This window comes from Papaver somniferum, chromosome 8 (genome assembly GCF_003573695.1).
Source record: "Papaver somniferum cultivar HN1 chromosome 8, ASM357369v1, whole genome shotgun sequence".
NCBI lineage: Eukaryota > Viridiplantae > Streptophyta > Magnoliopsida > Ranunculales > Papaveraceae > Papaver > Papaver somniferum.
The window spans coordinates 3,682,248-3,695,536 of NC_039365.1; the positions used below are offsets into that span (position 1 = coordinate 3,682,248).

The 13,289-nt window shown below is 36.9% G+C and overlaps 1 protein-coding gene and 1 long non-coding RNA gene across 3 annotated transcripts; both read left to right on the plus strand.

Moving 5' to 3' along the window:
• Window positions 1-972: 972 nt before the first annotated feature.
• LOC113304240 (kinesin-like protein KIN-14J) lies at window positions 973-8,985 on the plus strand. 2 transcript variants are annotated; one of them, XM_026553305.1, is made up of 22 exons: window positions 973-1,182; window positions 1,688-1,788; window positions 2,303-2,565; window positions 2,646-2,803; window positions 2,908-3,018; window positions 3,365-3,623; window positions 3,789-3,916; window positions 4,028-4,111; window positions 4,246-4,323; window positions 4,416-4,508; window positions 4,624-4,653; window positions 4,759-5,100; window positions 5,180-5,261; window positions 5,352-5,447; window positions 5,539-5,718; window positions 6,081-6,187; window positions 6,280-6,458; window positions 6,548-6,712; window positions 6,804-7,057; window positions 7,217-7,904; window positions 8,024-8,136; window positions 8,564-8,985. In XM_026553305.1, exons 3-22 carry the CDS (start codon window positions 2,502-2,504, stop codon window positions 8,638-8,640), a joined length of 3,288 nt encoding a protein of 1,095 aa, XP_026409090.1. In that variant the 5' UTR covers window positions 973-1,182; window positions 1,688-1,788; window positions 2,303-2,501; the 3' UTR covers window positions 8,641-8,985. The 2 variants fall into 2 exon arrangements, with proteins under 2 accessions (XP_026409090.1, XP_026409091.1); XM_026553306.1 differs by having other exon boundaries at window positions 2,338-2,565.
• Window positions 8,986-10,030: 1,045 nt separating this feature from the next.
• On the plus strand, window positions 10,031-12,554 carry LOC113306925. The gene is made up of 3 exons (XR_003338903.1): window positions 10,031-10,127; window positions 10,337-10,400; window positions 11,560-12,554. It is a non-coding gene; the product is annotated as an uncharacterized LOC113306925 (long non-coding RNA).
• The last annotated feature ends 735 nt before the right edge of the window (window positions 12,555-13,289 follow it).

Here is a 13,289-nt window from a genome sequence, read left to right on the forward strand (position 1 = left end):
ATCATAAGCTCCAAAACATCAAATTCAAAGAGTCTAGCAGTCGAGACTATATGGATGACCTGAGTTCAAAATCGTCAATATTCTAATTTCCACCAAAAATGATTTGAGTTCGAAATTTGTCAGCATTCCAGCTGACAATAAAAAAATAAGAACAAAAACAAATGGAAACTAATTTTTCCCAAATATATGTTGTTGTCTGATTAAGAGTCTAAATTAGATAAGGTTTTCATTCATTACTTTTTTCTTAATCATTTTGCTATAATAGTACAACGTTGAGTTTAGAAATAGTCAAATCATATGAACAAGAAGAGAGAAATAAATGTGAATTACTTTACAAATATATATATATATATATATGCTTTGATTATGGCCTTTTTGTTTTTCATGAAAAAGAAGAATAAGCGGCAATACGCGGTAACTGCCCTTAAATGTGCACACTTAAATCGATTAAACGTGTGGATACACGTTAACTCAACCAACCAAACCAATAAACTCAATAGAACAACTACTTCAATCGTGAATCATGTGTAATGATATTATGTTTTTGACCATTAGGATTTATACCCTCCTAGTTTAAAAAATGCAAATTAATAATTATACAAGAAAAAAAAAACACAAAGTTCTGAAATGAATTTCCAAAACCCCTTCAAGCCTCGATAATCATAGTTTCCACAGCTAATCGGATTATTTCAATGATTATTCGTGTCCTGAACTCGAAACTCGTTCTAAGACGATAACAATTATGCACAAAAGTTTAAAACAACGTTAATCAATTATAAGACAAAAATTGACTTCATCAATTATACAACAACGTTATCGAGAAGTACATTATCAACAAATCATTTTCAAAATTTAAAACCAAGGGTAGATTCGTCATTTTCAATCACGCATCATTTTGAAAATTATAGGAAGAGGGGCAAATTTGTCTTTTTCATGTGTCTGTCGCAAGAAAAAGAAAAGCAATTCCTCTGAAATTTCGGAGCAAGTTTGAGGTTTCAGAAGAAGAGGGAAAGAAAGAAGATAGAAAAAGACCCTAGATAGAGCTATAGGGAGGTGGATATCTCAAGATCCATTTGTAAACCCATCCCTCTTTTGTTGCAATAATCGCTGGGTTATCATCAAAATTCAATCTTTTCTACTCAGGATACCTTAAATTTTGATCAATCTCAAGCTCTCTCTGAGGTATATGTTCTGCAATGTTACTTCTTGTTTAGCTTTTTTTGAGGTTTTTTTATGGATCTGGTTTCAAGAAATGGTTGGGTTTGTAAGTACAAAATCGATCTGCATTTTTGTGGGGTTAAAGCATTTTTCAATTCCAAAAAGTTGGGGATTTTTTTTAATCGTTTCCTGGATTTTGTTGGAAAATTTAGGGTTTTTGGGTCATTAAAGGTTTCATTTTTGTGAAAATTAGGGGGTTTTATTTGTATTCTGGTTTAGGAATTTTGTATTTTAGCTCCATTTCCCTTGAAAATTCAAGAAAATTAAGAATTTTGGATTTTTTTTTTTGATATTGTCATTTCTAGAAGAATTTGTCAAGTGGCTGTCAAATTTGTTGTTTGTTTGTCGTGTAAGTTTTGATTTTTGAAGGATTCAGGCAATGTTTCAGTTGACCACAGGAAATGCCTCGAGTCTTAGGGTTTAAGCAGCATTTAACTTGATTTTGTTGTTGTTGTGATTAATTTTACAGTTGTATTTTGCCGTCTCAACTGTAATCTGAAGTAGCTGAAAGGGTTGTCGAAGGAGTAATCTATTTTAATTTTGGGCACTGAAGAAGGACTATCTCTGCAGGTATGTTGAATTAGACATTTATACTCAAGTGGAAAATTTGGTTAGAACTCTGCATAATTTTTTAATAACATCATGTGTAAAAAATTAGAGACTAGAGAGAAGTATCGGCATTATGGACTGCTCCCATTGCTTAAAGGTTATTGCAAATCTTGAAGATGGTGTCCGTTTATCTCTTAGATTTGAATTTGGTGATAGTACATTAGACAATGTGTAGACCAATTTGTGAACAAAAATGGGCACAAGTTTGATATGTACATTCGTTGGCTAGTCGTTCGGTTGCATCACAATCAGTGATATCCCTCAAAATATGTGGTACATGAAACAAAGACTTTTGCAGTTGTACTTATACACCATTACTTCGGATCTAATAACCATTTTATAATATATTATGATTTCTTGTTGCACCATCTAATAGTTTTCTGATCTAAATGGAGCAACTTCGTCTTTTCAATGGGTTTTTTCCCTTCCATTTATCTGTTGAAACTCATATGTCGTATATTTGAATATTTCACAGATGGAGATGATCCGTTGACAACATGTGTGTTTCAGGAATTCTACATTTGTTGAGCTATGCATGTAGCAAATAATTTGTTGATGCTTCGTTCTATGTGGAGGGGACTATTTATCTTGGATAAAGGGCCTTGATATCGACTGCAGTATAGTTATTTTCCGATTTTTCAGTTAGCAGAGCTGCCTCTTCCAAAAGTAGTGTCATGGATTCTGAATTCCGATATGGAGATCTTGTTAATGGGAAACCAACAATGGGAACCAATGAAAGTAAGGGAAACTACTGACGTGTGTAATTCTTTTCTTATCACTTTTACACATTAAAATTAAAATAGTGATTTCTTACGCAGGTAAGCGACGAGCAGAAATAGTGGAGTGGTTACATGATGTGGTCCCTGGTTCGAAGCTCCCATTGGATGCTTCTGAAGAGGACCTCAGAGAATATCTGATCAATGGGGCTGTTTTTGATAATATTTTGAACAGGCTGAGTCTGGAATCTGTTGATGAGGTTAGTCTTGCCCAAAATATAGTTTCATATTGTTGTATAAAACTTTGATATGTAAGTTTGTTGCAGTAGATGTGATTCTCACGTTTATGTATTGTAAATTTTAGGTTGATAATTCAAACTTCTCTTCGGAGTCATATTTGGAGAGTGTTTCAAGGTTTCTGGAGGCTATGTATGATATGGGATTGCCCAAGTTTGACTTGCAAGACCTAGAACAGGTACTCCTGTAGTGCTGTTTTATTTATGAACTGAACTTCTCATACTCCAGTGTTTTCTTATCCTTTAGTGGATGAATCTGTCAAGTATCTTAAATTTCGTGCCAGTAACAACGTAAGACTTGCTTCTCACGGACAGTGAAAATCCTTGTTTGTTTATGCATTCAACATACGTAGCTTGTTCATCTATCTTACAATTTACTTTAGTGTATATATTCAGACATTACAAAGTCAGATAACTCATACAGTTCCATTTTCCTGAATTTATTTATTCATCTTTTCACTTTTAATTTTTAACACTCAAGCATCTCACTCTCCGATCTTTCTCGTTCTCATGGCTAAAATGCAGGGATCTATGAAACCAGTTTTGGAGTGTCTCTGGGCAGTTAAGGAAAAGTTTAGTTTAATCCCTGGAGAAGTCACATGTTCATCTTCGATCAGAAGTCCAAACATTGGAAGGAGGAGCTGGAGCTTATCAGGAGCAGAATTTGATGGTTCACTGGATATTTCTCCTCCAGGACATAGTTCTTTGGGGTCTACAGATGAGAGACGGAAGAATACACAAGACTCAAAATTCAAGCGTGTTTTGCGAAGTCATGTTGCATCAGGTATTTGGTTTTAGATTTGTGTCTGAATAAGTAAGATGTAATTTCAATTAAAGAGAAAACAAACTTCATGACAGCATTAGAGTTTTTATGCAACCAGGGTATGTTTATATATACAGAAATAATCTGTGCTCATAATTTGACCTTGTCTTCTATTTTCTTTTGTAGAACCGTCAGCTGCATTGATACATCATGTTGGACATAAGTTTCATGAGGTGTTTCAGTTGAAAGAAGGACGTTATGCTGATCTTCCTGAATCTAAAATATCTGAAATGATGAAATCAAATAGTTTGGATGTAAATATCTCGTCTCCTTTCATGTAATTAGGTTTCATATGTTTCTTAGTTTTATTTATGTTTGAGAGCTATTGGATGAGTTCCTAATTTCTTTTAGCGTCTTCATTGCAGAACGCCCCAACTCAATCGCTTTTGAGTGTCATTCGTGGAATCTTAGATGAGTGCATCGAAAAGAAAAATGGGGAAATACCTCAAGTATGCCAGTGAGAAGATACTTTGATGTTTTAGTAAAGCATGCACTAGAGTTAATATGTTTTTCCCCTTTCTTCATTGAAACACAGGTCTCCTTACAAAATCCTTAACCTGAGGCACTTGCTTTTTTTGCGCAGCGTGTATCAATCCTTTTGAAGAAAGTTATGTTAGAAATTGAGCGACGAATTGCAACTCAAGCAGACCACATTAGAAGTGTAATATACTTACTTACAAACTTATTTTTGTCCTCGTACTGGAGTGGTTTCATTGCTGATTAAAATATATAAGTTGTGATGTTGACATGCAGCAAAACAATCTGTACAAGTCTCGCGAAGATAAGTATCAATCTCGAATTAGAGTACTTGAAACCCTTGCAACTGGGACTAGTGAAGAGACCCAGGTAATTGCCAAAGCCCGAGTCATATATCTAGATTCAGAAGGTTATCTTTTATATCATTATATCCCACAGTCCTTTAGTATACTTAGCATTAATTGCCTAATTTTTCTTGTTGCAGATTGCAATGAACAGGCTTCAGCAGTTAAAGGTCCATTTCGCCGTTACTCTTATTCTGTTAAGTATGATACGTAAGTATTGTTGTTGAGGTACTTCCAAACGGACTTGTAAAATAAGCTATCCCTGTTAATTGTAGAATGAGAAAACCAAAATGGAAGAGCGGAAGAAACAAGAAGAACATGATGTGGTTAGATTAATGAAAGAGAAGGATCAGACTGAGGTTGAAATATCAACTCTGAGACAAGAATTGGAAATAACCAAGAAAAACTACGAACAACGTTCCCTACAATTGGAAGAACAGGCGAAAGAAACTCAAGCTGAGTTCGATCAGAAGTTGAATAAGCTTGAGTCCCTTTTGGCAGAGTCTAAAAATAAGGAGACACAACTAGAGGCATTTTCTGAATCCAAAGCTCAAAAGTGGAACAAGAAAGAACAAAAATACCAGAGTTTCATGGATTTCCAGTTCCAGGCTCTTCAGGTAATTCCTTATCATTTCTCAGCTTTTGCACTGTGATTATTGAAGTCTGGTACCTCATTCAAGCTTGTGAACTCTACAGGAACTAAGGCAGACTTCTGAGTCCATTAAGCAAGAAGTTATCAATGTTCAAAGGAATTACGCAGAGGAATTTGGTCGCTTGGGTAGGAAACTCGGAACTAGTTGTTATATGATTCGCGATCTTGCAATCGTGTACAGTTTCCTCACTTGTTACTATCTTGCCCGCACTGCAGGGACAAAGCTTAAAGGATTAGCAGATGCGGCTGAAAATTATCACATGGTTCTTACAGAAAACAGAAGGCTGTACAATGAGGTTCAAGACTTAAAAGGTACCAATGCTTAACTTAGAATAGAAAATTATAATTTCTACCACTTAAATGGTTGGTGTTGTTTTGCTTATTTATGGTTATTCTTTCGTAGGAAATATTAGAGTATACTGTCGTGTACGGCCCTTTTTATCTGGACAGAACAAAAAGCAGACAACCATAGAATATATTGGCGAAAACGGAGAGTTGGTTGTTGCAAATCCTTCCAAACAGGGGAAAGATAGTCATCGCTCCTTCAAGTTTAACAAGGTTTATGGTCAGCAAACTACTCAAGGTAATGGAGTTTTCTTCAATCACATTTTAAATTTTCATACACATCACATTTGGGGTGATTTAATATACGAAATATGGTTAGATCTTATTTTGTATTAACTACATGTTTGCTAATGGTGAGAGGGATGACATAATGAGTTTTCGTTATTCTGTTAGTTCAGCTATTTTTGTCTGCGCTTCCATTTTACTACTGTTAATGGGTTTGTAATTGGGTAGCCAAAAATTAATGGGTTTGTATATAGGGCACGAGACAAAATAGCATATTCTGTCGCTGATCAAAGATTTGGATCCGTACATTTTTATTCAACTTGGTTATTGTGGTCTTTTATCTGAGTTTGACTTGTACTTTTCCATTACTAACAGAGGAAGTATTTTTGGACACACAACCGTTAATACGATCAGTTCTTGATGGTTACAATGTATGCATCTTTGCCTATGGTCAAACTGGGTCAGGGAAGACATACACAATGGTAAATGAACTTTCCTCGATTGTTCCATGTTCGAGATTATTGTCGATGTCATTAATTTATAGCGTATCTGAGTGGTGATTTCATTCTTGCAGACTGGGCCTGATGCATCATCGCGGAAGGACTGGGGTGTCAATTACCGTGCGCTAAATGATCTTTTCCAAATATCCCAGAATAGAAGAAGCTCTTTCTTATATGAAGTTGGTGTTCAAATGGTTGAGATTTATAACGAACAAGTCCGTGATTTACTACAAACGGGAGGTTCTCAGAAAAGATATCCTTCATATATTTTGTATACAAGTATTGCAGATAGATGTCTCAATTTCTTATTATATTGCTAACTTGTTTCCTTAATGAGCACACACTTGGGATCTGGACCAGTTCACAACCCAATGGGTTAGCTGTCCCTGATGCTAGCATGCACCCTGTTAACTCTACGTCTGATGTCCTTGAGTTAATGCAAATTGGGTTAGCAAACCGAGCTGTAGGTTCCACTGCTCTTAATGAAAGAAGTAGTAGATCACACAGGTATGTTATTCATTACTTGTACATGTTCTTGAGTATTCATCATAACATTGGCTCATGGTTGTGGGGTCTTACAACTTTTATGTGTCTATAGTGTTCTTACGGTTCATGTACGTGGTACGGACTTGGAGACAGAGGCTACTTTGCGTGGTAGTCTTCATTTAGTGGATCTTGCTGGAAGCGAAAGAGTTGATCGCTCAGAGGTAACTGGAGACAGACTCAGGGAAGCGCAATACATTAACAAATCACTTTCTGCTCTTGGCGACGTTATCTTTGCTCTGTCTCAGAAGAATGGTCATGTACCTTACAGAAATAGCAAACTAACTCAAGTGCTTCAGAGCTCTCTAGGTAAGTTAAATGCGAGCTATCAATGATTCAACAGGCATCTTTTGGATAAAGTGTAGAGGATCGATAGACACAACTCTTTCTGCTCTCGAAGCCGGAAAATTGCGATTACAGTTCTTTCCTCCGACTTTGACATTGTTTCTTTTCCTTTCTCTGGTACAGGTGGTCAGGCAAAGACTCTCATGTTTGTACAACTTAACCCTGATGCTGATTCATATTCTGAGACTCTAAGTACCTTGAAGTTTGCCGAAAGGGTCTCTGGGGTTGAGCTGGGTGCTGCAAAGAGTAACAAAGAGGGAAGAGAAGTTAGAGAACTAATGGATCAGGTCTCATCACTTAAGGAGATAGTAGCAAAGAAAGATGATGAGATTGAACGATTGCAATCGCTTAAAGATTCCAGAAGCTTGTCTGGCACCAATGGTGAAAAGCGCGGCTTAAACTCGTTGAGACATGGATCAGCCTCCCCGAGGAGACATTCTCTTAGTGCACAGGGAAGTCGGAGATTACCGAAAGCTGGCCTTGTTGAAAAAGCAGCGTCGGATCAGGATAATTGCTCGGAATACAGTGATAAGCATTCTGAAACTGGTTCTCAGCAATCATTGGATGAATTCAAGCACCATAAGGAGTTTTTCCGGCAGTCTAAACTTGCTGTAGTGAATGGTGTTGAAGACTTTTCTGCGGATGGAGACCTCTTAGGGTTTGGTGATGTGGAATCTGAGGAAAGATTGAGTGACATTTCTGATGGTGGCCTTTCTATGGGAACTGAAACTGATGGCTCAATAAGCAGCATAGTCGAGTTAACCCTTTTTCCTGAAACTGCAAAACCTGCAGAGACTACAGGCACAGAAAAGTGAGTATATTCTTTGGGGTTTTAGGAGTACCATACATATTTATCTTACTATGCTACTACGAACAGATCACCTGAGGTACTCGTATATCCTTTTTCTAATTTGAAAGCTGATTCTTCAGGGTTAAAGCACCAACGAAAATTCCCCGTCCACCATCAGCAAGCAGACTTCAAACAGCAGTTTCAGCACCTGTTCGACCAGCAGCTACCAAGGAAACTGTTAAGGCCCCAACAAGTATGTATATTTTTGCATTTACCAATACTTGTTCTTTCTTACCCAGGACTGGTAATCATGAGCTTGAATTACAAATGTAGTTCATTAGTAATACGAAATTTAAATTTCCCGTTTCATGTGAGTATCCTAAATATAGTAAAACTTTTACAGCTTTACTGATTTACTCAACAGATAAAAAATTACTAAGTCCCTCTCCTTGTCAAACTTCAATACGATCTGTTTATGAGGTCGCTTATCAAAACTAATCTAGTAGCTAGGTTTAAGTTTAAACTTCTGTAAAACCTCAGTAGTATTGAATAGAGTGTCAGAATTAGAGGACCAAATTATATGACGTTCAGCATTTACTGAATTCAAAGGATGTCATTCTACTTTCCAGTTTACCATGTCCTTTGTATTCGATTTGATTTTATATTGATTCTCGTCTCAGGTGCAAAAAAAGCAGCTCTTGGCAGCAGCTCTTCAGCAAAGCTCACCACCTCCTCCTCCTCGAAAAGGTGGCAGTAAGGAAAAAGGGCATAATAACCGATTCTTTATTTGGAATTTCTTTCCGATAAATCTTTTCTTTTTTTTGTGTATTTGTGTTTTGAGGTTCCTCACCTCTCCAGCTTATTGTTGTGAACATTCTTGTATTGGTAGAAGTTAGCTAACAACTACGAGTGTCGTTAAAAAAAAGTGAACAGATAGTTTAACAACTTCGAGTATGTAACATATGTTTTCTTTCTCCTGCTTTCCTCTCTGTTCAAGGTCACAGTGTAGAGAGCTTGTATGATTAGAGTGTCAAAATGGTATATATGCACTGTTAGTTTGCGAAGAAGAATGATATTTTAGGCAGTTTCTTTTAAATTTTCAGTGATTCCTGGTAGTAATTCACACCACTAGTGCCCATCTATCTTTTGGCAGGTACATATTCAGAAACAGAGCCAATTTTTTTTCAAAGCTTCATTTTTTTCTTGCGGGTTTGAAGTGTTTTGTTCATCTTGCAATTTGTGTGCTGTCGAAGTACTATATCTATTTAATTTACCATTGTACTGAGGAAGGATTGAACCTGGTCTAAATTGTCCTCTGCATGTGAATGTAGAGTTCGTCAGAACCTTGCTAGCATTGTAGAGATTTGCGTATTGGGAACTCAAACTGAAATCATGTTGAAATTTGAAACTAATCGAGTCATCATTTGCTTGCTTGATTATAAACATTTAAAGTCAGTTTGTGCCACATATTTTGTGCTCCAAAACCTCCTAGTTTTTTCTCTTATATAAGGGAATTTGTGGAATGGAGAAAGACGGAAACAACAGGAAGCTATAGCTTGAGGGGAAGTCAGGATCAATGGCAAACAATGTGCGAAAACTTGTTTTATTATTACTTACCATCACTAGTTGCCTTTTGGAAGTATCAATAGTTACTGCGTACCGTCATCTGGTAGCTACTGGCTTCTTTGTCGGTCAAAGAACAAATAGAGTAACTTTGGGAGATTGCATGTGCAAACCTGGGCGATGTTGTTTAAACACGAACGGCAAATTTTGTTGCTGGCCTAAAATTACAGCTAGTAGAGGCAGTGTCGTTGCTGCTGCTGCTCTCACAGGACATAGTGCAAATGCTGATCAAGTTGTTGATAATCAGGAAAAAGATTATGCATCTAGGGATGGCCCCTGTCATTCTGGGAATTGGTGTTCACTTCCGATATGCAAAAACCGTTTCCCGCCAAGAACTAATGCTAACGAAGGTAGTTTCAATAAAATCTGGCTCCTTGCTTTTCAGAGGAATGCAAAATAAAATTGAAAGCAGACGTGAATACAGACCCTTGATTCGTATTACCCTAATAAATCCTAGCCGTTAAAAACTAAAACCCTAACTACTTAAACTCAGCATCTTCACTCAAATCTCCTTTCTTCTTTCGCTTCTCTCACTCTCACCAGTTTCCTCCACCACTACTCAGTACTCACCATCGAACCACCTCCATCACCACCTCTCCGTCGAGAGAACTACCACCTCTAGTAAGCAGTTTCCTATTTTATTTCTCCTCCTTTCGTTTCGTCTTCAGATTTTTTTTTCTTGCATTTCTAGGGTTTCTTCTTCTGTTTGGGTTTAGGGTTTCAATTTGTTGAAGTAAACCAACCGATTGTTTTCTTTTGTTTATCAATCAACTTTTGTTGTCAATCGATATGGGTTTTAATTATTTTTTCTGTTTTTTCTTTATATGCAGAAAGACTGAGAGGAGCAGCAGGAGTTCTTCATCTGTATAGTTGCGTTAAGACTTTGAGGAGCAGGTAACAGATTTTTCTTTTCCATCCAGAGATTTTTCTTTGTTTTTATTGATGTTCATGTCATGTGCTCTAGAGTTGTTCTTTTAATCCAGGATATATGGGATATTTGCAAGTGTTCATGTTTCAGTTTGATAAGATTTGAGATACTGTGCATAAATCTTGATTGTGTTATTTTGTTACATAACTTTTAAGCTTTCTGCGTTAAGAAAAAGAATGAGTTGCCATGAATGATGAACTCAAGATTATTGGCTAGAAATTGATGCTGTAACATAAGGATTGCAATGAATAGAATTGCAACTAAAGAACCATTTTTTATGTGGGAACCTTGGATAGTCATGATTCTGAATTGGGGCTTGTTAATTTGTTCAATGACTGCGAGCATGATAGAACACTAGTTGTTTCTGACTTGGGAAAAACTAGACTGCATAGTGATATTTTTGAGCTTAAAAATGAATCTAATTCCCTGCCTAGGTCATGATGTGAAGTTTCTTCTGATATTCTTGTGCATGAGACTACAGCTTTGGATGATAATATTTATGAACTGGAGCTTGATGAATTGTTCTATGAGCATGAGCATGATATACATGTTTCTTAGGGAGAGTATGTGATGCTACCAATGATCTTACACATGAAAACAACTTAAATGTGCCTACTTTTCTGCCTAAGTCAAAAACTGAGACTCTTCCGCCCAACCAAGATTTGGTTTGTAACAAAATTGTGAAACCAACTTTTCTAAGAGAACCTAATCTAGGATTGGAACTCTGTGTCTCTCAAGCCCTCTTGGACTATTTTGCAGCCAAATATAATATCTTTAAGGAGCCACAGTTGGAATGCGTATTTCTGCCTTACCCTGACAAAGCTCACTTTGAACTAGATCTTGTGCATGATGCACCCCTGAAATTGTTAGGTTTTGTGTCCAAAAATACATATGTTGAAAAATCTTGGTTTGGGGTAGCTCACACAGTCTTGCTTACCCTCTCATGTTATCTATGTTTGAGACTGTTGATATTTCTGCATCGTCTTTTGGGTTGACCCAACATCAAGTTGAACAAACGAGGAAAGCTTATTATATGCAGATATTATAAAGTTAAATGACGGTGACTAAGAGCTTTTTTCCTTATAAAATTAATTTAATTTGTATTACTTCGGCATCTGATTATAGGGGACTGCCACCGGATACAGCTGTGTTGTCAGAGAAGTCGATACCAATGATGGGAAGATTAAAGTTGTAGTTGTTGTTGCTGCTTCCTTTGAACCTGAAACGATACAGGTGCATGAACTCGAAGGGCTGTGCTAGTTGGGAGCAAGCTGTCAAACACGGGCTTAAGCGCATCAAGATAACTTGTTATTGTACTTCAGCAATTTATCAAGTTAAAAAGGATTAGTCGTGAAGAGAAAAATAAGAAAGAATAATAAGTACTCAAGGCACATGAAGGATTTGATTAATCGTATTATTAGACTATATTCAGAAATAGACTATTCTGAGATAAGGCATATGTATTGAGGTGCCAAAGAGGTGGACAACAGATTCTATACATATGCACTATCTCAGAATAGTCTACTTCTAAATCTAGTCTAATTCATGTGATTTGAGTATTTATTGTTATTTCCTATTTTTTTTTTCTTCACGACTAATCCCTTTTTGATTTGATAAATTGCTGAAGTACAATCGCTAGTTACCTTGATGCGCTTAAGCCCGTGTTTGACTGCTTGCTTCCAACCACAGCACAGCCCTTCGAGTTCATGCACCTGTGTCGTTTCACATAAGATTTTGAAAGGAATGGGGAACTGGTACATTTAGGGGGATTTCTCATAACTGATGCGGATGGCACACCCTACAATCCAGAAGGAATTTGATTTTGAATCTGCTCATACTCAAATAGAACCAGCTACAAACTTGCAAGAATGAGTCTGATTCACAGAAACCTCTGGGTTGTCAACTGTAATAGTCTGTAAATAGTAATCACTAACTCTCTTTTTGTGAAACCCCTTTCTGGGTTCTAGCTTATAGATCGTGGTTTCTCTTCGGGGGTGATTTCCTCGTGGTCCACAAAAATGCTACATTGAGACTAGATTTCAAAGCACAATTCTGTTGAATCCAAAAATCTTTTTAACTATAATCCTTTGGAAATTTTAAACTGGTGATATAATCTCTTTCTTTTGTCTTTCTTAATTTTTCTTCTTGTTTTTATCAGCTAAATTTTGTTTAAGGATGGCGAGGCACTAACCCTTGTTTTTGCAGTGTAACCTTGTTTTGTGATAGTGGTGGTGCTTTTCATCCTAAACTATTAGATCCGAAATCTGAGCAATTCGCGCATATTCTCAGGAATAAAATAGAATAAAAATCAAATGGACCATTTAGGAAACCAGGATATCTTGTCTGCAATCTTCCAATCCCAAATATCAAACATTCAAAAACTCGGAAATGGTCATCTCCCTAGGAATTAAACCAAAACCATTACTACTTACCAAAACACCGTATATCGTTTATCCCCTAATAGCAGAAGAGAAAGTTCAAATGGCTGCTAATGGAAATCACTCGGATGAAGGTCAAAGGAACGCTGCAAATAAGGTCAGTAATTCTAATCTTGATCTCCAAAAAAAAAAGAAACTCTAGTTTACTTAATTTACAATTACCCCCTTTCTCTTTTGATTTCGCTACTTGCACATTTGATTTACCAACCACCAGTACCCTTTGGCTACCTCGGCACTTACACACTGCCACTGCCCCGAGTACGAATAGCCAGTCGACTGTAAGTCACCTCGGCACTTCCACACTGGCTTTGCCCCGAGTACGAATGACCATTCGAGTGTAAGTCACCTCGGCACTTCCTCACTGGCTTTGCCCCGAGTACAAATGACCATTGGTCGCTCATGTCATATTTCATACCC

Excerpts from the sequence above, each read along its gene's own strand:
- LOC113304240 (XM_026553305.1), top strand. The coding sequence starts at position 2,502 with ATGGATTCTGAATTCCGATATGGAGATCTTGTTAATGGGAAACCAACA. Across the intron at positions 4,324-4,415 it reads AAGCAGACCACATTAGAAGT|CAAAACAATCTGTACAAGTC; the intron begins GTAATATACTTA and ends GTTGACATGCAG. Across the intron at positions 4,654-4,758 it reads ACAGGCTTCAGCAGTTAAAG|AATGAGAAAACCAAAATGGA; the intron begins GTCCATTTCGCC and ends TGTTAATTGTAG.